General features: G+C 42.4%; 2 protein-coding genes across 4 annotated transcripts; both read right to left on the bottom strand.

Annotated features, from left to right (window-relative positions):
* Positions 1 to 13,180: 13,180 nt before the first annotated feature.
* On the bottom strand, positions 13,181 to 19,485 carry LOC141369886 (uncharacterized). Of its 2 annotated transcripts, none has more exons than XM_025866805.2 (3): positions 19,346 to 19,485; positions 17,129 to 17,262; positions 13,181 to 14,003 (listed from the first exon to the last, which is right to left on the bottom strand). In XM_025866805.2, the coding sequence occupies exons 1-3, from the start codon at positions 19,406 to 19,408 to the stop codon at positions 13,571 to 13,573; spliced, it is 630 nt and encodes a 209-aa protein (XP_025722590.1). In that variant the 5' UTR covers positions 19,409 to 19,485; the 3' UTR covers positions 13,181 to 13,570. The 2 variants fall into 2 exon arrangements, with proteins under 2 accessions (XP_025722590.1, XP_025722591.1); XM_025866806.2 differs by having other exon boundaries at positions 13,181 to 14,014.
* Positions 18,935 to 27,747, bottom strand: GLRX (glutaredoxin). 2 transcript variants are annotated; one of them, XM_073888360.1, is made up of 3 exons: positions 27,432 to 27,747; positions 21,735 to 21,854; positions 18,935 to 20,135 (listed from the first exon to the last, which is right to left on the bottom strand). In XM_073888360.1, exons 1-2 carry the CDS (start codon positions 27,636 to 27,638, stop codon positions 21,741 to 21,743), a joined length of 321 nt encoding a protein of 106 aa, XP_073744461.1. In that variant the 5' UTR covers positions 27,639 to 27,747; the 3' UTR covers positions 18,935 to 20,135; positions 21,735 to 21,740. The 2 variants fall into 2 exon arrangements, with proteins under 2 accessions (XP_073744461.1, XP_025722592.1); XM_025866807.2 differs by having other exon boundaries at positions 18,935 to 20,140; positions 27,432 to 27,746.
* Between the last annotated feature and the right edge of the window lie 33 nt (positions 27,748 to 27,780).

The raw sequence follows: 27,780 nt of genomic DNA on the forward strand, positions 1-27,780 counted from the left end.
AGCGTTACACATAACGTTCATATGCAAATGATCCTTTAACTGCATGTAAGTGATTTCCCTGGCATGCGAAGCTAATTCTCAAATTCTTAGTTGTCCTGCTTAACTGTCAGAGCTTAATGTTCTTAAAGTTCTTAGCCCCTCATCTATGACTTGGTGCCTGTCTTATTTTGGTGTCCTTGGGTGTCCTTTTATCTTATTTCTTCTTCCTGTAGTAACCACATCACCACCAGAACTCTTTTCTCTTAATACGTATAACTTCTCCGACTCCAGAGTTGTCAGTGGTTTAGTCTCTGACATATGTTCAAGCCACAGCCAAGAGTTATTAAAAAGGCTTCTCATTCTTGTTATTTTTTAGTGTTAACATTTTCTAATAGGTAATGTATTTGTGAGGCTGAAAGCTCAAAACAATATAAAAAGCATACTTTGGGAAAAAAGTCCTTGCTCCTGCCTGTTTCCCTTCACCCCGTTTCCCACATTCCCCATAGTAATTACTTGCATTCGTTTTTTTAGGCACGATTACAGTGTTGGCTTATGTGAATATGAGCAATGAAAATGCATATTTTCATCTTCCTCCTGTGGTAGACAGAATAATGGCCCCCCAAAATATCCACATTCTAATCCCCAGAACCTGTGAATGTTACCTTTCATGGCAAAAGGGATTTTTTTGCAGGTGTGTTTAAGTTAAGGATCTTGAGATTCTCCTGAATGGGTCCCTGGTAACCCCAAGTGCCCTTATGAGAGGGATGCAATAGAGTAAGAGTGAAGACAGGAGGCAATGTGGGGAGCGGAGATTTGAAGATGAGGAAGGAAGGGGTCATGAGCCAAGGAAGGACAGTCTCCAGAAGCTTTTCAGCAAGGAAATGGATTCTCGCCTGAGCCTTCAGAAGGAACCAGCCCTGATGACAACTTTAGCTCAGTCAGACTGATTTTGGACTTCAGACTTCCAGAACTATTAGAAAACAAATGTGTGTGTTGTAAGCCACTAAGTTTGTGATAATTTATTACAGCAGCAATAGGAAACAAATATACCCTTATCCTTCTTCATACAGAGGTGACAGGAATTACATCCTTTGTTCTCAGTACCATTTAAGGGGGGCTGAGTGGGGTCTCAATACCTTTAACTCAGTAATTTATTAAGCCAGTTGCTCTCAAATGGTAGCAGTCATCAGAGTTAGCTGAAGGGGCTTTTAAAAGCTGAGTGCTGGGCCCTAGCCCCAAAGTTCTGACTTTGCAGGTCTTGGTTGGAGCCTGAGCACTCGCATCTGAAACAAGTTCCCAGGGGATGCCCACGCTGCTGGTCCACAGAACACGCTTTGAGAACCCATCAAACAATTCCATTTCTCTTGGGTCTGAGGCATCTGACTACTCCAGGCCCTCCCCCTCCCCCTCCTCTCTGTTTGAACTTTGACCTCTAGACCTAGGCCCCTCCTGTCTCCTTGATAGTTTTTCTAGCTCTGTTACCCTCTCTTCATTTTTCTGCTTCTGTTTCATAAGAGTTTGACCCAAAGCCAACAGTCTCCCCTGAGGCCTAGGCCTATGGGATGGCCAGTCAGAGTAGAGCCGCCCAGGATGATTTCTCTTTATTGGGGGTGGGGGTGGGGGTGACAGTGGTGAGTTAGGGGAGAGGGGCTGGACTCAGATACTCAAGATCACACACTGAGCCTCCCGAAGGCCTCACCTCACATTACTGTTGACCTTCAATCTCCTCTGGAGCTCCCAGTCTCCCTGTGCTTGTGCTGTGTGCTAGGTCTTTGAACTTCTTGGCCAAGAGATGATGCAAGGCTCTGAACACTCAATGAATGAAAGTAAAATTAACTTCCAAAAGGTCTTAGACACAGTCCTATATATTACTCTTGGAAGAGTTTCATCAGGAAATGTGAGTCCTTAAATCTTTGTTTATAATGACAGATGTTGCTACTGTCTCACAGTATACATTTTTTTTCCTGAAAAATTGTCTACCTATTTGTTGTCTTCTCTGATTTTTTTAAAAAATATTCAGCTGCTGTAAGAATTGGAAGCAACATTGGAGCATAATCATATATAATCTTTTTTAACGGAAGGTCCTAGAAGGTCAAAGTTTGGTTAAACCGGTTTTGTGTGTTCCAGGAATTCTTCCCACAGGTGGCAGGGAGTTACTGAGTAACCAGTGTCCCTCTCACCCAGGCTTGCTTCCAACTTCTGAGTATTCTTCCCTTCCTCCTCCTGATTGGAAGTCTTGCTTTTTGCCTTTACTTTAGTAAGTTTAAAGCTGGAGAAAAATAACTACAGTTTCCTGTTTCAGTTTTCATAAAATTTATGTAGGCCATTTTTATTTTCCTAGAAATCTCTTGTCTAATATTCTCATGTGTCACCATGGTAACTGGACACATCATTGTTCTTGGGTCTTATGTCCCCTTGGTTGGAAGAAGAGTAGGGTTGGTTTTCTAAATTGGTAGTGACTTCCTCTGAGGAATGAATTGCCTCAGAGTAAACTAGGACATTTTTGTGTAGCGTTAACTACAGACCAAACTCCCTGATGAGAGGCCACCAATAGAGCCCCTGGTAATGGGTAGGAAGGCTGATTAGAATGTAGCAGGGCCCAGGTGAAGTTTGAATGATTTTCTTGAATAGATGGAAAACAAAAGTTAAGGCATTTCCTTGGCAAGAATCCAAATGTAAAGCAGATCATTTAGATGAAGTGGAATTTGTGGTAAAGAATTGCCAGGATGTTTTCCTAAGCTGCACACCACCACCAGCAAGAAAACTTTGACTTTTATAACCCTCACTACTTTATGGTAAGAAAGGCTAATCTTGTGTGGGATCTTAGTATTAGTAGGCACCAGGGTTCCCAGAACTGCTATAAGGTACCACTGTGGACATACTGATTGCTTGTTTCTTACTTCATATTTTTATCTTTGAGCACCATTTCAGAAGCACAACAGCTGCTTAAGAAACATCTGTTGAGTGTAAGAGGACACAGTTGATGGGAGAGCCCAGCAGACATATGGGGGGGGGGCGGTTCTAGTATACCGTGTTGACCCTTACGGCCCAGGTATCCCCTTTCTGCTTAGGGACCAGGGGTCTTGGCCCTGGGAAGGGCACAAGAGATACCCACAGCAGAAGCAGGGTGAGGGCAGGGCCTTCAGCGAGGGGCCAGTGTGGAAGGCCAGGAGACACCCAGGAATAACGTGGGGAGACCCTGGGGCCCATGTCCTACAGGCAAACGTATAACGGAGTGAAATTTCTGTGATTGCCGTTTGTGTGAATTCCATAGGCTGGTGAGGCCTGGGCGGATTGAAGCGCCATTAATTATGCCCCATTTCCACTTACCGCACTTTTACTGAGTGTCCGGCCTTTTGCATACATTCTTCCCTTTAGAAGAGGCACTGTAGCAGAGGAACGTAGTCTGGTGGGCCCACTGAGCATGTGGCTGGTGAAGCCAGACTCCCTAGGTTGATTCACATCCCAGCTCTGCCTCTTACCGTGTGACCTCAGACACGAGCAAGGCCTTCTCCCTGGACATTGTTTATTTATAAAATGGAGCTAATGGATGCAGCAACTTCATAGTTTCATGGGAGAGTCAGTTTGGTCATACACATAAAAATGCTGACTTGCACAGAGTTAGCACTCTTAAATTTTAACTGTTCTTATTATCTTATCATCCCAGCAATTCTGTGGGCCACATGCTATCAGTGTGTCCATTTTAAAATGAGCACAGGGAGTAAGAGCCTTAGGTGGGTCACATCGTTAAAAAGTGGCAGAGTAGGGGGCGCCTGGGTGGCTCAGTTGGTTAAGCAACTGCCTTCGGCTCAGGTCATGATCCTGGAGTCCCGGGATCGAGTCCCGCATCGGGCTCCCTGCTCAGCAGGGAGTCTGCTTCTCCCTCTGACCCTCTTCCCTCTCATGCTCTCTCTCATGCTCTCTCTCTCAAATAAATAAATAAAAAAAAATCTTAAAAAAAAAAAAAAAGTGGCAGAGTAGGAAGAACCGAGACCTTACTCCAAAGCCCGAATGCTCTACCAAGTAGCAAACAGCATCCCCACCCCTCTCCCGGGAAACTATTCCAAGGTCTAATCTGATCACGATTCTTCAAATGCTATGACTGATTAACATAGCACCCTTGCCGTTAATATTTGAAGTAAATAACCCAAGGCTGAAGACTGGAAAACAATCTGCATATCCTGGTAGGGAGTGATCAGAGCGAAAGGTAACTGGTGCAGGGCACATTCAATCCCAGCAATCAGGTAGTGAGGTTTCTCTGTTCATCCTCTTGCGTTTTAATTAATTTTGATTAATTCATTGTAATTCTCATAGTCAGAACCCAAGTGAGGAGATTGGCTTAGCCACAGGCATACAGCTAGGAAATAGCCTACAGAATTCGAACTCAGTCCATGTTGCTCCTAAACCATTAAAAAAAAAAAAAATCTGTCCTTGGAGTAGCAATTTCAGGTCTTGGGCCACTTCCTAAAGGAGATTTATAGCTTTGAGGAACATTGTATCATTGAACTGTACAAATGAAGTGGGTAAATTACATGGGCTACAAAACATACCTAAATAGGGGCGCCTGGGTGGCTCAGTCCTTAGGCGTCTGCCTTCAGGTCAGGTCATGATCCTGGGATCCAGCCCTGCATGGGGCTCCCTGCTCAGCGGGAAGCCTGCTTCTCCCTCTCCCACTCCCCCTGCTTGTGTTCCCTCTCTCATTGTGTCTCTCTCTGCCAAATAAATAAATAAATAATCTTAAAAAAAAAAAAACTAAAAAAAGTTATTACAGAAAGAAAGGAAAAGACTGCAAGGAAGTGAGTGGGGGGCGGTGAGAGAGGGGAGGAAGAAGGAAGGAAGGAAAGAAGGAAAATGAAACATGAGTAGCTAGAAAAATGTTTTCTAACTGGTCCAATAACCATTGTATGACATGAGTTCAGTGAAGACCAGCAAAACTGGAAAAAAAAAATTTGTTTCTGGGTAAATGGGTTTAGAGCATGGTTGAGCCCACCTAGTTATGACCCTAAAGTGACCTCCCCTATTTCATCCCTCGCACTGAAAATGCCTCTCAGGGAGGCTGTTTACCTACCATTGATCCTTTGTTGTCTTCTTCCTGTATCTCAGCAAAGGGGGAGAGGTTGTAAGTTTGTATGTGGGCTTTGGTGAGGCTAAGAGCGTAAGTTTTTTTGTTTTTTTTTTAATAAACTTTATTTTCTAGAGTAGTTTTAAGTTCGCAGTAAAATTGGGCAGAAGGTGCAGAGATTTTGCATATACCCCTGCTTCCGCATATGCACAGCTTCCCCCATTATCAACATCCCCTACCAGAGTGGTATATTTGTTACAATTGATGGACACACTGATACATCATTATCACTCAAAGTCCATAGCTTATGTTAGAGTTCACTCTTGGTATTGTACTTGCTGTGGGTTTGTACAAATATATAATAATATGTATCCATTATTATAGTATCGTACAGAATTGTTTCACTGCTCTAGATATCTTGCCGGTTCATCCCTCTTCTGCAACCCCTGGCAACTACTGACATTTTTACTGTTTCCATAGTTTTATCTTTTCCAGAAAGTCATATAGTTGGGATCCTATAGTATGTAACCTTTTCATGTTGGCTTCTTTTACTTAGTAGTATGCTTCTAAAGTTCCTCCATGTCTTTTCATGGCTTGATGGCTCATTTATTTTTAGTTATATTCCGTGTCTTGATGTACTACAGTTTATTTTCAGTACCACCTACTGAAAGACATCTTGATTGCTTCTAAATTGGGCAGTTATGAAGAAAGCTGCCATAAACATCCATGTTTTGTGTGGACATCAGTTTTCATCTCCTTTGGGTAAATACCAAGGAGTGCAATTACTGGATTATATGTTATGAGTATGTTTCGTTTTGTCAGACTCACCAAACTGTCTTCCAAAGCGCCTGGGCCATTTTGCATTCCCACCAGTGATGAAGGAGAATTCTTGCTCTACATCCTTACCAGCATTTGGTGGTGTCAGTGTTTGGATTTTGGCAATTCTAATGGTTGTGTAGTTGTATCTAATTTTAATTTGCATAAAATATGATGTGAAGCATCTTTTCATAGGCATATTTACCATTTGTACATTTTCTTTGGTGAGGTATTTGTTAAGTTCTCTGGCACATTTTAAAATCAGATTGTTGGTGCGCCTGGGTAGCTCAGTGGTTAGGTGTCGGCCTTCGGCTCAGGTCATGATCCCAGGGTCCTGGGATCGAGCCCCGTGTTGGGCTCCCTGCTCCGCAGGAAGACTGCTTCTCTCTCTCCCACTCCCCCTGCTTGTGTTCCGTCTCACTGTGTCTCTCTTTGTCAAACAAATAAATAAAATCTTTAAAATAAAATCAGATTTTTTTTCCAAATATTGAATTTTAAGAGTTCTTTGCATATTTGGGGTAACAATCTTTATCAGATATATCTTGCTCTAATATTTTGTCCCAGTCTGTGGCTTGCTTTTGCATTCTTTTGACAGTGTCTTTCACAGAGCAGAATATTTAACTTTAATTAAGTCCAGTACTGATTTTTTATCAGTTTTTTTCCTTGTGGGTTATGCCTTGGGTGTTGTATCTAAGAAGTCATACCTGAACCCAGGATCACCCAGTTTTCTACCATGGTATCTTCTAGGAGTTTTATAATTTTGCATTTTATGTCTAGGCCTGTGCTCCATTTTGAGTTACGTTTTGTGAAGGTTGTAAGGTTTCTATCTAGATTCTTTGTTTTGCACGTGCAAAACAATGCCCAGTTGTTCCATCCCCATTTGCTGAAAAGATTGTTTTTGCTCCATTGTGTTGTCTTTGCTCCTTTGTCAAAGATCAGTTGACTGTATTTATATGGGTCTATTTCTGGACTCTCTGTTGTATTCCATTTTTCTATTTGTCTATTTTTATAGACACTTAATACCACAACATCTTGATTACTATAGTTTTATAATTAAGTCTTGAAGTCAAGTTGTGTCAGTCCTCCAGCTTTGTTCTTCTTCAATATTGTATTCAGTACTCTGAGTCTTTTGCCTTCCTATATAAAATTTAGAATTAGTTTGTCTATATCCAAGAATAAAATCTCTAGGATTTTAACTGGGATTGTACTGAATCTATATATCAGGTTGGGAAGAATTGACATCTTGACAATATTGAATCTATCTATCCATGAACATAGAATATCGCTCCATTTATTTAGTTCTTCTTGGATTCTGTTTTTAATCAGAATTTTGTAGTTTTCCTCATATAGATTTTTACATGTTTTGTTAAACTTATACATAAGTATTTCTTTTGGAGGGTACTGATATAAATGGTATTGTGTTTTTAATTTCAGATTCCTTTTGTTCATTGCTGGTATATAGGAAAGTGATTGACTTTTGTATATTAATTACTCTTGTATTGTGAAATTTTTGCTGTAATTGCATATTAGTTTCAGGAGTTTTTTGATATTTTTTTTTAGATTTTCTACATAGATGATCATGTCATCTGTGAACAAAAGCAGTTGTATTTCTTTCTTCCCAATCTGTATACTTCTATTTCTTTTTCTTATTGAATTAGCTAGAATTTCCAGGAAGATGTTGAAAAGGAGTAGTGAGAGGGGACATTCCTGCCTTGTATTTGATCTTACTGTGGAAGTTTCAGGTTTGTCATCGTTAAGTATGATGTTAGCTGTGGGCTTTCTGTGGATATTCTTTATCGAGTTGAGGAAGTTCCTCTCTATTCTTAGTTTACTGAGAGTTTTTATCATGAATTGGTGCTGGATTTTGTCAAATGCTTTTTCTGAATTTATTGATACGATCATGTGATTTCTTTTTTTAGCCTGTAAATATGATTGATTTTGTTAATTGATTTTCAGATGTTGAATCAGCCGTGCATACCTGAAGCAGATAAATCCACTTGGTCAAAGTGTGTAATTATTTTTGTACATTGTTGGATTTGATTGGCTAATAATTTGTTGAGGACTTTTGCATTTGGGTTCCTGAATGATATTGATCTGTAGTTTTCTTTTCTTATGATGTATTTCTTATTATTAGGGTAATGCTGGCCTCATAGAATGAGTTAGGAAGTATATTCCCTCTGTTTCTATGCTCTGAAGGAGATTGTAAAGACTTGTTTGGTAGAATTCACCAGTGAACCCATCTGGGCCTGATGCTTTCTGTTTTGAAGGTTATTAATTATTGATTCAATTTCTGTAACAGATATAGGCCTATTCAGTTTGTCTATTTCTTCTTGTGTGATTTTTGGCAAATTGTCCTCTTTTAAGGAATTGGCCCATTTCATCTAATTATCAAAGATGCAGTCATTGAGAGTTGTTCATTGTATTCCCTTATTATCCTTTAAATGCCCATGGGATCTTTAGTAATGTACCCTCTTTCATTTCTGATGTTAGTAATTTGTGTCCTCTCTTTTTTTCTTAGGTAGGTTGGTTAGAGGCTTACTGATTTTACTGAGCTTTACAAAGAACGAGCTTTTGGTTTTGTTGATTTTCTCTATTGATTTTCTTTTTTCAATTTCACTGGTTTCTGCTCTTGTTTATTTCTTATCTTCTGCTCAGTTTAGCTTTAATTTGCTCTTTTCCTAGTTTCCTAAGGTAGAAGCTTAGATTTTAGATCTTTCTCCTTTTTAAATATATACATTCAATGCTATAAATTTCCTTCTAAACACTGTTTTTGCTACATCCCACAAATTTTGATAAGTCATTTTTCCTTTTCATTTTTATGTCAAAAATCTTTTAAACTTCTCTTGAGATTTCTTCTTTGAACCATGGGTTATTTAGAAGTGTGTTGTTTAATCCCCATGTATTTTGGGATTTTCTAAGTATCTTTCTGTTATTAATTTCTAGTTTAATTACATTTTGGTCTGAGAGCAGATATTGTATGATTTCTATTCTTTTAAATTTGTTAAGGTGTGTTTTATGATTTATCTTGGTGAATGTTTCACATAAGTTTAAGAAGAATATGTATTCTGCTATTTTTGAATGTAGTCTATCCATACTGATTATATCCAGTTACTTGAAGGTGTTGTTGAGATCAGCTATGTCCTTACTGATTTTTTTGCCAGCTGGATCTATCTATTTCTGATAGACGGGTATTGAATTCTCCAATTATAATAGATTTATCTATTCTTTGTTGTACTATCAGTTTGTACCTCATGTATTTTGACAGTCAACTGTTGGGCACATACATGTTAAAGACTGTTGTGTCTTCTTGGAGAATGGACCCCTTTATATTTATGTAATGCCCTTTTGTATCCCTGGTAACGTCTGTGCCTTTAAAGTCTGCCCCACCTAAAATTAATATAGCTTTTATCTGTTTTCTTTTGATTAGTGTTAACATGATACATCTTTCTCTGTCCACTTAGTTTTAATTTATGTGTTTTATATTTAAGATTATGTGTCTTGTTTTTTGATCCACTCTGACAATCCCTGTCTTTAAATTGGTGCATTTTGACCATTGACATTCAGTGATTACTGATACACTTGGATTAATATCTATGATATTTGTTACTACTTTTTATTTTTTTGCCCTGTTCTTTGTTCCTATTTTTGTCATCCATTCTTCTTCTGCCTTTTGTAGTTTTAATTGAGCATTTTATGCTCAATCCCTAAATTAGGGATTTAGTTTTTTCTCCTTTCATAGCATATCAGTTCTTTTTTTCTTACTTTTTTAGTGGTTGCTTTAGAGTTTGCAATATATGTTTACAACTAATCCAAGTCCACTTTCAAATAACACTGTACTGCTTCACAGGTTACTAACAAACTAATCTTAATTTCTCCCTCCCATTCCTTGTATCATTTTTGTTACTCATTTCACTTATACATAAGCATACATATGTCCATATATGTACCTAAGCATATGTAATCAAATACATTGTTGCTGTTATTGTTTTGAATAAACTGCTATCTCTTGGATCAATTATGAATACTGGCAACAAATTCCTTCAATTTTTTGTGTGTCTAGGGAAATCTCTATTTCTCCTTCACTTTCACAGGGTAATTTTACAGGGCAGAGAATTTTAGTTTGGTGGGCTTTTTCCTCTCAATATTTTAAATATTTTAGTCTGCTCTCTTCTTGCTTGCACGGTTTATGAAGAGAAGTCAGATGTAATTTTTATGTTTGTCCATCTATAGGTAAGATGGTTTTTCCTCTGTTTTCTTTCAGGATTTTCTCTTTCCTCTTATATTTTCTATAGTTTGAAAATGATATGCCTAGATAAACTTTTTTGGCATTTATCCTGCTTGATGTTCTCTGAGCTTCCTGGATCTATGGTTTGGTGGCTGATATTAATTTGGGAAAATTCTTAGTCATTATTGTTTCAAATATTTCTTTTGTTCCTTTCCTTTTTCTTCTCTTTCTGGTATTCCCATTATGCATATGTTCCATCTTTTGTAGTTGTTCTATAGTTTTTGGATATTCTGCTCTGTATTTTTTTCCCCATCTTTTTTTTTTTTTTTCTTTGCTTTTCAGTTTTGGAAGTTTCCATTGAGATATCCTCAGGCTTAGAGATTCTTTCTTCAGTCTTAGTCCATTTGGGCTGCTTCACAAATTACCATAGACTGGGTATTTTATAATCAACAGAAATTTATATCTCACAGGTCTGGAGGCTAGAAAGCCCAAGATCAAGATGCTAGCATGGTCAGGTGAGGACTTTCTTCCTGGTAGCTGGTGACTTCTCACTGTGTCCTTACATAGTGCAAGGGGTTAGTGAGCTCTGGGGGTTCTTTTATAAGAGCAGCACTAATCCCATTCAGGAGGACTCTATTCTAATGACCTAATCACTTCTGAAAAGCCACACTTTCTCACACCTTCACACTGGGCATAAGAATTCCTACCTGTGAATTTGGGGTAGGGGGGCGGCATTTAGACCGTAGCACACGTCAGTCTACTAATGAGCCCATCTCATTCTTTATTTTTGTTATGGTATTTTTGATCTCTAGCATTTCTTTTTGGTTCTTTCATGGAATTTGCAACGCTCTGTGTACATTGCCCATTTGTTCTTGTGTGCTATTTTATCCACTAAAAACCTTAGCATATTAATCATAGTTGTTTTAAATTCCCAGTCTGATAATCCCAACATCCCTGCCCTATCTATATCTGGTTCTGATGCTTTCTCTCTCTTCCAATTGTGTTTTTTGCTTTTTAATATGCCTTATCGTTTTTTCACCATGTACTGGGTAACTGTGACAGACAAGACTTCAGTAATGTGGTAGTAGGATGTGTGGAGGGAGGGAAGCCTTCCATAGTCCCTTGAGTAGATGTTAGGTTTTAGTGAGCTTGTGCTTCTGGACTGTAAGCTTCACATGTCACCCGCGCCCCCCCCCCACCCCTGCCGCAGCCAAGCACAATAGGATGGCTAGAATTGAGTTGGGTATTTCCGTTTTCCCTTGTGGAAGATTATGGAAGTCAAAATTGGGCTTTCCCCTCCCTCCAGGTCAGTTCATTTCTGATAAAAGCCCAGCAGCTTAGGCCCCAGTTAGAGTTCACTCCTGAGAATAGACCTTGTTAAGATAAACAGAGAGTTCTGGCATATTTCAGAGTTGTTTCCCCCCTCCTTCCCCTGCTGGAAGCACAAGAGGACTTTTCTCCAGTATTCACTGTGAGATCCTTGTTAGAACACCAGGAAGTAAACCTTGCCCAAGTGTGGGGGCCCCCTGATGACGGGGTCCCCTGTAGTCCACACTGAGCTTCCAGCAATTCCCCAGCTACAGTTCAGGTTTCCCTCTCCCGGCTCTAATTCTCATGGAGCTCTCGGCTCTGGTCACTTGTGATTCTCTGTATCGGCCCGTCGGCCTTTCCAATTTGGGGGGCAGTGGTTTACCCTGTGACTTCGTTCTTCTTATGGATCTAAGGAACACTGTTAATGTTTCAGTTTATTCAGCATTCTACAGTCTGTTGAGATGGTCAACTTCCAAGCTTCGTACATACTGAATTGGACACTGGAGGTCCTCAAGTGCATGTTTTTAAAGTCTGTCAGATAAAACACTTAGACTCTCAAAATGAGTGCAAGTCCCACAGCCAGCACGTAGCATAGCCCAACCCCTCCCAAACTCATTTGACCATCAAACCCCTTTTGTCATATAACATTTAGTAATGTGGCATGGAGCCAGTGCTCTTAAGAACCCGCTCTGGGAAACTCTGAGCTAAGAGACAGTCCATGATGGAGAAGAATCAGAGCATGTCTTATGGCTCAGTGCCCAGAGGCCTGCGAAGGCCCTTCAACCCTTCCTTTGGACCAGGAGACACAGGTAGGTCTTCCTCACAATAAAAGGCCCAGTGAAGGGCAGCATGGTCATCATTATGTGCCCCTGGAAGCCGGCTGGGCTCAAATCCTGGCTTTGCTGAGAGACCCTGGGCAACTTACTTAACCTCGCTGTGTCCCGCTGTTTTACATCTTTAGGATGGAGAATGATGGTGATAGTATTTGGCTTATAGGGCTGCTGTGAGGATCACATGAGTGAAACGTATTCAAAACTTAGAATGAGCTTGGCACCTGGTGAGAGCAGCTGGGTCTTTCTAAGCTCCTTTTGTCATAGCATGCAGACATTTACATTCTATTTCAGCTAATGGGTAGATCCTGTAGCCCTTCAAAAACACCTAGGAAAACGGGAGAAAATTCATTATATACTGACTTTTGGGTGAGTTAACCATTACCTGATATTACTTTTACACTGTAGCTATTTTCTAGATTCTGATCTATCTAAGTAGAAAGACTGAGGACCAGTGGTGTTAGCCATCTCTTTACTACAGGGCAAGAGTTTCTAATATTTCTGAACTTGTGGACCACCCCCCTCCCCATGTTTTCAGCATTAAAAGATGGGGCAGACCACGGCCTTTCCACATGTAGTGGTTGTGCTTTAACCATTGACTGAGAAAACAGTAATGGTCAAAAGCTACTGTAAATGCTGGGATGCTTTTTTTTTAAGAGTAAGTTAAGTATTGGGGCGCCTGGTGGCTCAACCTATCGAGTGTCTGACTCTTGATCTCAACTCATGTCTCCATCTCAGGGTTGTGAGTTCAAGACCCACGTAGAAAAATAATAATATAAATTAATTAAGTAAGTAAACTAAGTATTTTGAATAATTTTATGTACATGCAGTGATTCTTTAAATGAATTTATATTTTCATATATATATGAAATATATATATTTCAATATATATATATTTCATATATATATGCCCCTGTGGCTGCAATACAAGAAAATAAACCAAGAAAAACTTCTAACTGGATAAACCAATTGTTCACCTTTATTGAAATATTAGAAAAAAACAGATGCAGTAAAAGATACATGGAAAGGCACCTCTTTATATATACCTGTGGAAAATGAGAATATCTGTGTATATTCTCGGACCCTCTCAATAGCCCTGAGACCATACCAGGGCTCTACAGCTCACAGGGCCCACTCTCCGGAAGTCAGAGAAGAACCAGTGGAGAGAAGATGCTGAAGATGATCTCATTAGTGGGGAACACATATCCCTCACTCCTCAAATTCCTATAAAGGGGGATTTCTCTTCTCTTGCCAGCTCAGGGTGTGTTTGAAGGGGCACTCTGCTTTCGTTGCTCCATCCTTCATTTGGACAAGGGGAATTTTTCTGGTTGTATTAGGGACAGTCTGTCAGCCATTGGGCCATACCTGGGTGGGGTAAGTTGTCCTCAGAAGTGGCCCAGAGCCACATTTATCCCCTCCAGCGGTTCTGCCTGCCTCAGGTTTCCTGGGTTGGGGAAAGAAGCACAGCTCCTTTCTGGTTAGTGTGCATTTTGTCTGTCTCAGGCTATACCCACATTCTGCCCTTTTGGGAGGCAGCCCGTAATCCACCCTTTTCTTCCCTTGCGCTCTGTGGCACTCTCCAGTCATCCAGTGACTGGGTTTGCGAGTGGCATCTTCCAAGCAAGTGGCTGGTTCAAGGCAGTCCGAGTCAGCTCTTGCCACACATGGGGGTTGCATCCTAGATGCGAGGGGACAGTCCTCGTGGCCACAGCTTCCGGCTGAATTCTCTGACTTCCCGGGAGTTGTCGGCTCTTCATTCCCAGAGCAGATCCTTTGGTCCCTGTTCGGCACCTTTGGTTAGAAGTCAGGGCAGATTGTGTTAAAGAACATTCATACCTGATCCTCAGGATGACTTGAAAGAATAATAAGGAAAGGCCACAGAAAATCCCCATCTTAAAAACAACCTGTAATTTTACTTATAAAGTATGCCAAGTTTCACAAGGCACCCAAGAGAAAATCGAGAAGGCAGTGGTTTTGCTCTTTCCTGAGAAAGCTCGGCCGTGGGCACCCAGAGGCTCCAGTCCTATTGGCAAGGAGGGAGGACCTTGACTGGGCAGGAAGAGCCCGAAAGAACCAAACCCCAGTTGTGCCGGGTGCAACCCCAGAAAGGTGACACAAAGTTCGTTCTGTACTTTCATTGGCTCTCCTAATTCCCCTTCCTCTCTTCTCCCCTTCAGCTTTGCACAGCTCACCAGAAGTCACCTGGGGACAGCAAATATAAATCTGTGTGTAATGTGTTTAAATATCACCAGTGTTTAAATGGACCAGGCTAGAATTCTCTTCCATTAATTCGTAAGAGTAAATTTTACCCATTCAAATGTTGAATGTATTTAATAAGAAAAGACTGCTATTAATATAAGAAAGAAATTTGACTTAAAATATTTCAGGAGGCCGGTTCTTTAACATATTTCCCCGAACCTGCTAACAACAACTGTGGTACAGTGAGTTAGGGAGCGTGGCTTTCTCTTACAACCAAATGTTAAGATAACGGCCTAATAATATTCACTGGGGATATAAATAGTGTGATCTGGGCCACACAGACCCATTTATCACCCTAGGTATTATTTCCCCTTAAGGGCCGTCTTTGGACAGCCTTTAACTTGGAACGGCTGTCCCATTCCAAGGGCCAGGCTGGAAGCAGCAGATCTACAGCCGTTATTAAAATGGGACATGTGCAGGAGACTGAATCACTTTCTTTTTAAAGTAAACAGGAGTAGAGCTTTGGCTCTGAATTGTTTGTCTGGTTATTCTTGTTGCTCTCTCTGCCAACCCCTTGTGCCAACCTCTGGTGCCCTTCAGATGATATTCCTTTTTATTCCTGCATATCACACAGAATTACTCAGCAAGGAGCTGATGGGTAACAGGAGATTACGGGAGAGACTGCACACTGGCCTGGGGGCTGCCAAATCCCTTTCCCCTGCTTGGCAGCCAGAACCTGGCACCCAGACCCAACCCCTTAGCTGTGAAAGTGGGGAAACCCAATGGCTTAAAAGAAAAACATCCAGAACTAACCATTGGGGGATCCTCACCTGATCATTCATTCATCCATCCATCCAAACATCTAACAGATATTTATCAAATGCCTACTATGGGCAACCAGTCTTCTCAATGCTGCAGATAGAGCAGTAAATAAACAGACACAGATTCCTGGCCTCAAGAGGCTTACATTTTAGTGAAGACAGACAGCAAACAAAATAAACTGCATGCTATATTAGGTAATGAATGCTATAAAGAAAAATAAAACAAGGAAGAGGGAGAGGGAATTTTTAGGTGAAACTTTAAATAGAGTTTAATGTGGGAGACCTTGTTGAGAAAGTAACATTTGCACAAAGACTGGTGAAGGTCACCAGTGGATGAACCCAATCCATGCACACAGATCTTCTAACCAGTTTTTGGTGCCTCACTCTTAAATAGGTGCAGATAGCCAGATCTCAAATGTTCAGGGCAGAACATTGAATGGTTCAAATATAAAGCAGAAATAGAAAATAGGGACTCAGTGGGAAAAGAAAGAATGTAGGAATCAGAAGAAAGCTTTTAGAAAAGCCCCAAGTATAATTAGTATCTTTGAGAGATTAAAAAAAAAATGTGTTTGCATTCATAATACAAGAACAAGAGGAAAAAGAAAAAAACAACAACAACTAAGAACAAGAAAGAACTCTGAGAAATAAAACAAATCACAGTTGGAAAAAATTCAGTAAAGAAGTTTTAATAAATCACAATAACCTCAGGGAGATAAGATACTGCATTCATGAAACAAAAACAATCTTATAAAAAAGGGACATTCAAATAATACTGAAGAGCTGTTGGCAACTAAGAACCTGATGTCAGAAATTAAAAACTCACTAGAAAAATAAGATAAAGATGAGTAGATCCCTCAGGGAAAAAAATAAGAGAAAAATAGAACAAGAATTAAAGGACAAGTCCAGGAAAGCCAATGTTTGACTACTAGGAGTTCCACACGGAGAACACAGAGAAAATGGAAGGGAGGAAAGTATCAAATAATTCAATAAAACTGCCTATGGACCCTCCAAGCCTCCATGTACTCCCCAAAATGTATGAAAATAAATAGACTCTCACCACTGCATATCACCATGATATTTCAGAACATGGGGCTTAAAGGGAAGATTTTATATGCTTCTGGAGTATAAAAATAATAAGAAGACCAAACAGGTCATCTACAAAAGACCAAGAATGAGAATGGCTTCAGACTTAGCAGCAGCGCTGCAAACAGTAGACCATGAGCCGTGTCTCCAAACTTCTGCAGGAAAACGACTTCCAACTAGAAGCTATAGTCAGGTGAACTATCAGTCAAATAGGAGGTACAATAAAAGCATTTTTAGACAAGCAGCGTTTCAAAAAATTTACCTTCCATGCTCTTTCTTAAAAACCGTGGAGGATATAGGTCTTCCAAAATAAAAAAGAAGACTTAAAAAGAGAAAGACACAATCTGCCAACTTTCCTTCTTTCTTTTGGTGTAGACCTCTCAGAGTTTAGCTGGGCAAGGGGTTTCCCAGTGGGGACAGCAGCTAACTGGGGCCATAGACCCAGTTCTGGCCAATGGGGCATGAGTGGAAGTGGTGCGTACATCCTTTGGGTTGACTGTGACTTCGTGGAGCAAAGCCTCCTGCCTGCCTCTGGACTGTCCGGAGAGAGAGTATGCCTTTGTTAAAGCAGTTGAGCTGTAACAAATGTATACTGACAGAGGGAAATAGGAGATCCAGCCCAGGAGAGAACTAGAGTACTCAGAATGGCAGTGAAGAGAGCTCTCAGGCAGAGAGCCATGCCCGGACATAGAGGGCAACCAGCCCAGACTGCAGCCGTTGATGGCTCTCTAGTTTGCATCTTTTTTTTTTTTTTTCTAATTTGAGCAGAGAGTGCCCAGATGAGCCCGAAGCAGATCCTTACCTGTACTTAGCTTGCCCTGTGCTGATGACATTTCCATTCTTCGTACCACACGTTGCGCTAGCTGAGGGGTCCAGGCGTGTCACATTGCCGCTCAAGTGCTGCGCTTTGACCCGCTGCTGATAGCTGGAGGGCGGCTGCAGACGGAGAAAATGCATAGCAGCCCACGTCCATGGACTCTCTTTCTGGGGGATGCCCAGGACTTGTTCCCACACTAGGTTTCCCACCAGGGGATACCTGGGCTGCCCAAGGACTCATTCAGGGCCACCCCTCTGGTAAACCCCCAGGGAAACCGAAGCCAGTGGAAGACTCTGAGCCTCTGTTCAGCTTATCTTCTCCTGGGGCCATTCACCTGATGGTGATAATATTGCCCTTGCCTTACACAGCTGGGTTGGTGTTTGTTATTGCTTTTCCAAAACTAAAATGTGTTGCTTAGGGAGATTTAGGGAGTAAGGCTATAGAGAAGCATCAGAATGATTACAACAAAAATGAGCTAGTGGTTACTTCTGTGGAGGGAGGAAGGGGATATGTTGGGAAGGGGCACATGGGCCTCTCTGGTGCTTTAGCAGTACCTTAGAAGGGCTCTGTTAGAGAGGGGTTTCATTTCTTAACCGAGGAGGCAGATATATGGCTGGTCATTTACACAGAACTATGCATTCTATACACTCTTATATAGGTCTAATAGATCTTAACATTTTTTTTAAGATTATTTATTCATTTGAGAGAGAGTGCAGAGTGAGTGAGAACACAAGTTGGGGGAAGGGGCAGAGGGAGAGGGAGAAGCAGGCTCCCCGCTGAGCAGGGAGCCCGATGCGGGGCTCGATCCCAGGACTGTGGGATCATGACCTGAGCGGAAGGCAGACACTCAACCGACTGAGCCACTCAGGCACCTATATTACATTTCTTTTTTTTTTTTTTTAAGATTTTATTTATTTATTAGAGAGCAAGCGAGAGATAAATAGCATTAGAGGGGAGAGGGTCAGTGGGAGAAGCAGGCTCCCCGCTGAGCCGGGAGCCTGATGTGGGACTCAGTCCCAAGACTCCAGGATCATGAACTGAGCCGAAGGCAGTCGCTTAACCAACTGAGCCACCCAGGTGCCCCTATTTTACATTTCTTAAGAGGCTTAAATGAAACTGATAAATGTGTGGTCAAAACAGGGTTTGCAGATGGGTGGAATAGGAAGAACTTTCACTATTGTTTGACATTTTTAATCTCATGCATGTATTGCTTTGATAAAAAAAAAATCTGTGCTAGAAACTGGGCATACAATGAAGTTTAAGTCGAGACTCTTGCCTTTGAGTATTTCTGAATCTGGCAAGAGACCAGTACAGAGGATTAACTGCAGTTCAACCCTATGAGTTTTGAAGTACCAGTATGCAGATGCTTTAGGATACAGAAGAGACAGCAGTGGCGTTTTATTGTCCAAAGGCAGTGAGAGGAGAGGGTAGGTACAGGGGAGATAATCTGTAAATCAGGCCTTGGAGGAGAAATATGAAAGTAAATTGAAGGTGAAGAAGGGGTGTTTGAGGATGAAGTGTGAAAGCAAGTATGGGCAAATGGTCTGGAGGGGATTTTGCACACTGCACAACCCCCAGGGGGGGCATTCACAGTGTTGTGCAGGACGTAACCTGCACAATCATCCACAGCCATTTGGTTGAAGGGTATTAGGTAAGAAATGGAAAAAATAGAATGTGAAATGAAACTATTATAGGATTCTAAACATTATTCAATAGGTTAGTGTTGACATATTCAAATTATTTGTCATTTCAATATGAAATTTAAAAATCACATCAACCATTTGTACTCAGTGAAGGACAATAGCATATGCCTTTATTTATAATGGTGGGAGACAAACATGAATAAAGTTTTAATATGGTGTAGTTCACATTAATATTACTCCTCAAGGTAATGAGAACATAGAAAGAATTAGACAAAAATTACTGTCAATTAACCATTCACACGAGAGACTGCAGAAGAAAATTAATTTAAAATCCCAATTCTAGAATAAACTTCACAATAAGGGACTCAAGTTTTCATAGAGCGAAGGGAAAAAGGAGAGAGAAAAAATCATTTAGGAATGATGTTTCTCAAATATGGCCACTTTCACAGACCTATTCTTGGGGGAGGGGTTTGCAAGTTTTCTGTGATAACATTTTAAATGTTGTATTTTACTTCTGTTCATAATCTAAACAAGTTAATACACACTTATTCCGGATTACCTGGACGACCATCTTACATAACAGAGGTGCCCATGATTGCAGCAGCTGTGATCTCTGTGGCATCAAGTGAAGACCAACCACGCTTAAATTTTCATGTGGTGTTTCTCAAATTAGTTCCTTAAGACTCTTCAAGGAATTGTTGAACACTTCCTAGGAGAATCTGTGACTTATCAAGGTGAAGAACACTGATTCCAAGCAGTGATTCTCAAGATAAGATGGGGTGGGATGGGGATCATGACCTGGGAGACCCATGTAGCTTGGAAAAGCACATTCAAAAGACCTATTGTTTTTGTAATGCAAATTCTGTAAAGTCAAACTCAACAAAGTACCTTTCAGGCAGTAGCAGAAAACCAATTACAGATTCATCCTGGGGGGCCTGGGATAAACTTAGTTGAGAAACACTGGCTTAGAGGTAGAGGTGTCCTAGCATATGGGACAGTTAGGAACAGACATGTGCCAAAGAGAAAGACAACTTTTTGGGTCATTGAGTGAATCCTAAGCCATCACTTGTCATGGTCTTTTGGAACCCAAAGGGCCAATCGAGAAGAAACCCAAGATATCCATCAACCTTCTCAGACCTGTGGGTTGGGGCAAGTTGGTCCACTTTTAATACTGAGTCAAAACAAGAGGAAGCTCTTTTCGCCAAAAAAATCCCCCCCTTTTTTTTTGTTCATATATTTCAGAATTTTAAGTAAACAGTTGCTGTGGATTTTAGTCGCAGATCCATCCACCAGGAAGTGTGTTATCATTGAAGTGCCATCCAGCTCTCAGTGGGATATCATCCTGGGATCTGCTCTGCCAGACAAACAAAATACAAAGAAGTGGATTTCCATGGAAATATAAAGTCCCCTCATTTTTTTTCCATTACCAGAATACTTACTCCTGCTATTTGAGCACACTTACAGATGGCCTTTAGATACAGCTGGCAGCAAAATACTGAGATCATAGAATGCTGAAGGACAGTGCGAATAGACCTTGTGAATAAGGGGGACTCTTAACGCCCACCCTGACACAGAGGTAGTTGGGGAAATGGTCTTTCATATCTTCCCAACAAAGTCATTAATTTTCTTCCATTTTTAATCTAAGCCTAAATTGCTCAAAAGTGTTCCAGAATAGAAAATATTTGGCACCACAGTTAATTGGGTTTTGAGTGCTTTGATATATGGGGTGAGGCCACAAACAGATTTAGTGTTCACTTGCTGCAATGATGTAAGAACTGTGATTAGGAGCTTTATGGTATTGACTACTTCATTTCAAGGTATTCAATTATACTTTTTCAGAAATTCTTTTTTAACTTCTGTTGCTGTTTTGAGTTAAGCACCAGAAATTACATACACACATTGCTTAAGGGTAAGTTATTAATTAATGGGCAATAAATATCCCTCAAAAAATATTTTGGTCTGAGAAACATACATTAGTCAAAATCTCCTTTGACTGGAAAAACCCACTGAGTCTCTCTGCTTGTCAGTGAGTGGAACCGACCTACTGGCAACTAGCTAACTATAATGAGAGCGAGGGGAAAAAAGAGCTCATCAGACCCCAAAAAGTACCCTGGTTCCTTTTTTGAAGAGTTCATCACCCTATGGCTTTCCATTCAGCCAAGGATCTCCTTTGGGTGACAACTGCAGAAAACTTTGTTTTGACATTTGGGAATCCAATTAGATTAAATTGATTTACAGCGTGAACACAGGTAATGCAAAAATTACTTTGATTTCAACATTGCACGGAGAAGAATCCAAACTGCTTACCCTGGCCTCTGTACCCGGGCTCCCCGCCCGTACTTCTGGCTGCTCTTCCTTCTCCTTGCACTTCACCCAGTCTCTTCTTGCTTGCTTTCTGTTCCTTGCATGTTCCACACTTGTTGTCAGCTCTGGGCCTTTGTACTTGCTATTTCCTCTGCCCAAAAAGCTCTTTAGCTTTATCTTTACATGGCTGTCTCCTTCTTGTCAACCAGGTCTCAGCTCCACCAGCTGAGAAGGACCTTCCTTCACCATATCAGCTCTAAATTTGCTCCCCACCCCCTGCCTTGTTCTATCACATTATTTTATTAATTTGTGTCAGGAATTATTTACTTACTTGTTTTTGGTCGGGCTGCCACTCTAGAAGAGAGGTTCCCTGTTATCTTTTTGTTCCTCTCCCTATTCCCAGTGCCTCGTACAGTGTCTGCACATAGTAAGTGCTCAATAAATATTTGTTCAATGAAGGTCAACTAAAAGGATTTCCTCCTATCCACACAACCTCTCTGTAAAGTCCTAAACGACATCACAGTTCTATAAATCACTCCGCATCACTCTTCCTCTAACCCAACTGCCTCTCTGGAGTATAATAAAATCCAGCAGAATTCCAGCATCTCCCAGTGTTCTGGCTGGGCACCCCACCCTTCACTCACCTAGACTTACTGTAGAGCTCCAATCTGATTTAGCCGGTCCGACAGTTCCCCACTCTGATGCATATTGATCAGATCACTGCATCCGCCTATACAATCTTTACCGATAAAGACCCGAGGTACCTAAAAAAGCAAACAAGCTAAGGTAGGTAAGGAGCTTCATTACTAGGTTAGAAAGAATGACATTTTTCCTTCCTTTAAAAATTTCCCATGATCCAAAGCTTTTAGAATCACTTTACAACCTCCTCATGTATGTTCTTTCAGGTCAGAACTTTGTTACGAGCGTAAAATTATTCATCAAAGAATGTTTGTAAGCCAAGATATTTATCATATGGAGAGGGCAGTGCGTGAGATTGTCTAATTTGTAAAAATAACTTAAAAATCTCATTCTTGAGAAACACATTTGAGGGAAAGAATTTCGATTGGCTGCAGCCAGACCACCCTGGTTGAATTCTGGTGTCTTTGCAGCTGGGACCACACCTGAGCCCTGAGGCTGAGTCACGACAACCAGGAAGGAGTTGGTTTCCCTTTTTTTTTTTTAATTTTATCTTATTATGTTATGTTAATCACCATACATTACATCATTAGTTTTTGATGTAGTGTTCCATGATTCATTGTTTCTGTATAACACCCAGTGCTCCATGCAGAACGTGCCCTCCTTAATACCCATCACCAGGCTAACCCATCCCCCCAAACTCCTCCCCTCTAGAACCCTCAGTTTGTTTTTCAGAGTCCATAGTCTCTCAAGCAGTTGGTTTCTAAACACAGCTAGAAGAGTACTGGCATTAGGTCCGGGTCCCTGATTGTTAGATTCATGGTATATTTGTCATCTCTCTCTGCTGTGAGCTCTGTCCTCAGCTGGGGAAGGGGTGGTGGTATGTGACTCTCCTTTATTCATCCCTGGCCTAACATCAGATGTTCAAGTGCTGTTGTTCTGGGAGTAAGAGCTGCTTTGTTTCACCCTCGGGCACGTGTGGGTCACCCAAGGCAAGGCCGGCTGAGAGTCATTACCCCTGCTGAATGCGATCCTCTCTGGTCATGCTCAGGCTCCCTCCATGCTGCTAGCTTCCCGAGTGTTTTTAGAGTCCCGAAGGGAGGAGTAAGTCCTCTCACTGTGGCCCAGACAACTTCTAGAACTTCTAGGCCAACTTGTACAGAAAAGCTGACTGGCAATGAAGAAACAAACCATACAAGTCACCTGACTGAGAAGCAAGCAGGTCCTCTTCCTGAACCCTAAGAACCTACCACAAGGGGCAGGAGAGATGAAAGACAGAAGGCAGTAAAAATATTTTCAAAGCGTTTGATTTTCCTCAGAAGGCATAATGATTCAAGTGAATTTTTTAGAGCATGAGAGAGATGAGAAAGAGGGCAAAATTACTTCAGTAAGTTCTTACAGCATTTTTATTAAGAAGGTGTTCTCGGTGGTAGTGAGCTTTAAAAATTAAGGTATTAATTATCCAGATATTAAATGAATCTGCACCCCATTTCTATGGCTATTTCCTGTGCCTGGACACTGGGAAAGAGCACACAAAACTGCACGTCAGTGAGAAAGTGCACGAATGCACTCTTCAGTCACAGACAGCGCTGCCTGCCCCACTTGCCCCATGGCTGTGTGGGGACTTTGTAAATGGGGAACACCATCAGGGCAACATTATTTTTATCAGCGGACAGAATAGCTGTGGAAAGAGTAGGTCGGAAACCTAAGTTTTCCCTTGGGTCCTTCCATTATTTTAGAACAAAGCTCCCACTACTCCAAATTATTGGGGGCCTTTTGGCTTTTATCACACCCAGGAACACTTGGCTGTGGTCAGTGTAGCAGTAACTAGAACCGAATCCCAGTGTAATTTTAGTATAATTATACTGCAAAGCTCCTTCTGTTAAAGGCACTGCCTAATGAAATAGAAATCATCTGAGATTTACTTATTTATTTATCTGACAGCGAGAGCGAACACATAAGTGGGGGGAGGGACAGGGGGGAGGGAGAGGAAGGGGCAAAGAATCTCAAGCAGACTCTCTGCTGAGCACGGAGCTTGAGCAGGGCTGGATCTCATGACCCTGAGATCTTGACCTGAGCTGAAACCAAGAGTCAGATGCTTAACCGACTGAGCCACCCAGGTGCCCCGAAATCACCTGAGCTTTAAACAAGGAGGAGATATATTCACTCTTGACCGTCTCTATTTTCAAAGAGAACTGAGCAATGGTCATGGCTCCTACTGCTTTTGCCACATCCCCACCTTTGACCGGGGTGTTGGCTGAGAGGGTTTGAATTAGTTGGAGAGAGTGCCCCGAGGAGCAAGGAGTCTCTCCTTAGACCCCACCTGGCAAAGGGGCTGGTTTGCCTGAAAGCTGAAAGGCCCCTCTGCCCTTACGCCCACCCTCTAGGCTAGGCAACAGCCAAACCACTTACAGCGGAGTGGTTACTGGAACCTCCAAAAGGGGTGGGACTACAGGCCCCCCAGGGCAGTGTGGGGAGCTGCAGTGACCCAGCGGCTATCAGTTGATTCTGCTGAGGAAGGATGAAGGAACACATGCTCTGTGTCCTCCCCTCCTGGCCCCAGCACCCTCTTCCAGGAACCTGAGAGTCTCTAACTGTCAAGAAGCAGAAAGAGAACTGCCATCGTAAAAGCAAGCTTTATGATAGTGGGACTTGGACTGTCCTGGTGTACTTTTCTCTGGCCCCGGCCCCAGTTAGGCAGCTTCATACAGACCACCATCATTTTTCATCTGAGTAACTGCTGTAGCCTCCAGATGTCTCCCAGCTTCAGCCCTCAGGCTGGCCTTCCTACACTCACTTATCCCCACAGCCACCACCCTTTCCAAAAACTCAGTCAGTTTGGGTTACTCCCCTGCTCCAGACTCTTCAGTGGAATCTCACTGCACTTCACAAGCCACAGTCCTTATAACAGCTTGAAAAGCCTTCCCAGGTTTACCCCATTACCTCTTCAACCTCATCTCCTCCTACTTTCCTACTAATTCACGATGTTCCAGCCACACAGGCCTCCTTGCCACACGTGCTTCTACCACAGGACCTCTGCGCTCACTGTTCCCACTGCCTGGAACATTTCTACCGCTAAATTTCTGCCTGCATTGCTCTCTCACCTCCTTTAGAGATCTAAAATCAGTGAGGCTCTGATGGCTTCCTTTAAAACTGGACCTTGCTGCCTACTGTCCACCTCCCTTTCCTACCTAGTTTTTCTCTACAGCACTTATTACTGACCACCTTCCAACAAACTGTTTTACTTACTGTGTTTACTAGAATGTAAGTTCCACAAAGGCAGCAGTTTTTGTTCTGTTCATGGCGGTTAAAAGTGCCTTGATATGTAGTAGGTGCTTCAAAAAATTGCTGCACCCAAAAAAATTATCCTTCAAAAGTGAAGGAGAAATTACTTTCTCACACAAGCAAAACTTGAGGAAATTTGTTGCCAACAGAGCTGCCTTGCAGGAAATGTTCAAAGAAGTTCTTTAGAGAGAAGGAAAATGATAAGGGTCAGAAACTTGGATCTACATAAAGGAAGAGCATGAGTGAAAGAATAAATGAAGTACTGATCGAAGAGTTTTTGCCATAGCAAAACCCAAACAGTTTCTCCAAGTACACGGCCTGATTGAAGACACAAGTTTCTAGAACCAGTCAGGTCCTGCTGGGCTCCTGCTATGTGCCCATCACCATAGGTCATTACAGGGTAAATAAGAGCAATGACTTCCAAATCTCTCATCTCTTCAGAAGTAAACCCTTCCTTGGAAGGGAACCTGAAGGCAGCCCCGTAAAAGGATCTGTTCTTCCCCTTGGAGGAATGCATTCAGGGCTCAAGAACCTGTGAAAGGTCTTTTTAAGAATTCAAAAACAAACTTAAAAAATTGCCGCTTTATGAAGAGATAGGGGGAAAAAATGTGTCGAATGAATGCATGAAGAGGTGTCTCCAGCTAAAGAAGAGAGGCTGCCAGGCTGACATGGAGCTCTCAAAATTTGTTGCACGTTGAATTACCTGGGGATCTTTTTTTTTTTTTTTGGTAGGAAATAAACTTTTTTTCCCAGCCTTATTGAGGTATAGACAAATAAATTTATATATATGGAGGATCTACAATATTATGATTTGATATACATACACATTTTGAAATGATCACCACAATCAGGTTAATTAACATGTCCATCACCTTACATAGTTAACTTTTGTCTATGAGTGGTGAGGACACTTAAGACCTCCTCCAGAGCAAACCTCAAGCATACAATGCAGTATTATTAACTACAGTCATCTTGCTGTCCCCTAGATCCTCAGAACTTCCCCATCTTAGGACTGAGAATTTGTACCCTTTGATCTGGGGGTCTTTAAAACTACTGACGCCTGGCTCCCACCTCCGATAAATGACTTAACTGATATGGAGAATGCCTTGGGCATCCAGATTTTTTAAAAAAAGCTCCCCGTGTGATGCCAATGTGCAGGAAGGTTTGGGAGCCACTGGCTGAGAGGGATCCACCTGTCATAGCAGGGTCCTTGGCAGGGACTGTCCTGCCCTTTGGCTCTCAGGCCCCGGGCAGCAGGAGTCTCTGACCACTGTGTCCTCCGCTGCAGGACCTCCCTCTCAGACACAGGAGTCCTCAGCTCACAGCTGGGGCGCTGGAGGCCAGAGGGTAACAGGCTCAGCCCCCCTCTGTGCCAAAATACGGGTCTCTGACTGGAGAGGCAAGGAGAAGCAGCCTCCAGTGCTTTATGCTCAGAACCTAGACAAAAGCCCGTGAGTCAAACTCAAACGGAGGCAGGATATGTGCTTCTGCAAACACTATGTCCGAGAATGTGCCTCCTGAGGGGGACTGGGGTGAGCTGGTGGGCCAGCCCCTACCCCACCCAGCGCCAGAACAGACTCAGGCAAGCTGGCTGCCTGGCCATCCCGCCAGAAGCCAGGGGTGCTGAGGCAGAGGAAGCCTTTTTAGGTAGAGAAAAGTAGTTCTTAGAGGGGCTCATGGTCTATTGAGAGCAAAGGGGACTTGGTGGTCCCTTGCTCTGGTCTGGTCTTGCAGCCGGGGAGGTCCTAGAGGATCCCCGAGGTGGTGTCTTGCCTAGGATCATACTGCAAGCCATTGTGAGAGCCAGGCTGGAACTCTGGCCCCTGAACTCCCTACTAGCACAGACCTGGAAGCACCTCAGAGAAGAAGGGGCAAATCATGAGCCTTTAGATTCTTCCAGTGGGAGGAGTTAGGTGAGATAGGGAAGGATGGGCTAATTGGGTTTATGGTTAAAGAAAGCTTCTAGAAAAGATTGAAGGACAGCAAATCCTGCTTGGCCAAGTGAACACGGAAGAAAGAGTGCATACGATTCCCACATTCAGTAACAGAAACGCACAGGTCACCCTGGCCCCTGCACCCCACCTTCCAACCCCAGCCCTGCAAGCTGCAAACTGTCACTTCCCGGCAGTGCTTGAAACAAAGACTCCAGATAGCTCACCGACCCTGGGACAGCGGCTGGGCCCGCTGACCCGGACGCACGGGCACAGGGTCCGCGAGGACCTCTGGCTGCAGCCCTGCAGCCTGTTCCCTGGAGCGGTGTCTTCTCTTCGTCGCCCTCCCCCATCCCGCAGAGCCCTCCGGCGGCGCCTTGAGTGCCGGAGCCCTAGCGGTGTCCTAGAGAAAGGACAGGCGGATCCCCTGCACAGCCCCCACAAGAAAAGAGAATCTGAGAACCTTTTGCCCAGCCTTTGAGAACTCACCGTTCTGGCTCCTGTGAGCGTTTCCAGGTAATCTTGAATCTTGCTTGTGTCACTGGTGGCCGTGATATCGACAAACTCCAAAACCCCTTGTTTGAAGGGCAGTTCGCTGAGGAGCTCTTGGGTCCTTCTGCAGTAGGGGCAGTTGGGCTTGATGAACACAACCACCTTCCTGGGCTGGATTTTGCTGTTCACAAACTCTTGAGCCATCCTGACAGGCAGCTGCCTCCTGGGGAGGAATCCTCAATTGCCGGTATTGCTCCGGAGTAAACCGATGGCCAGGCCAGCTGGCTCTCAGTTAAAGGAACCTCCCCGGAGGAGGAGTTTGCCTGGTAGCATGCTCGAGTTTTAA

The sequence above is a fragment of the Callorhinus ursinus genome, unplaced genomic scaffold (genome assembly GCF_003265705.2).
Source record: "Callorhinus ursinus isolate GAN/ISIS: 27379988/994484 unplaced genomic scaffold, GSC_fseal_2.0 scaffold3, whole genome shotgun sequence".
NCBI classification, from domain to species: domain Eukaryota; kingdom Metazoa; phylum Chordata; class Mammalia; order Carnivora; family Otariidae; genus Callorhinus; species Callorhinus ursinus.

Coding starts and splice junctions, on each gene's coding strand:
- GLRX (XM_073888360.1), bottom strand. CDS start 27,638: ATGGCTCAAGAGTTTGTGAACAGCAAAATCCAGCCCAGGAAGGTGGTT. Junction 21,855..27,431: donor CGCTCACAGGAGCCAGAACG/GTGAGTTCTCAA, acceptor TTGCTTTTTTAG/GTACCTCGGGTCTTTATCGG.
- LOC141369886 (XM_025866805.2), bottom strand. CDS start 19,408: ATGCCACAGAGATCACAGCTGCTGCAATCATGGGCACCTCTGTTATGT. Junction 17,263..19,345: donor TATGTAAGATGGTCGTCCAG/GTAATCCGGAAT, acceptor CTCCGTCTGCAG/CCGCCCTCCAGCTATCAGCA. Junction 14,004..17,128: donor ACAGGGCAAGCTAAGTACAG/GTAAGGATCTGC, acceptor GGTGCCGAACAG/GGACCAAAGGATCTGCTCTG.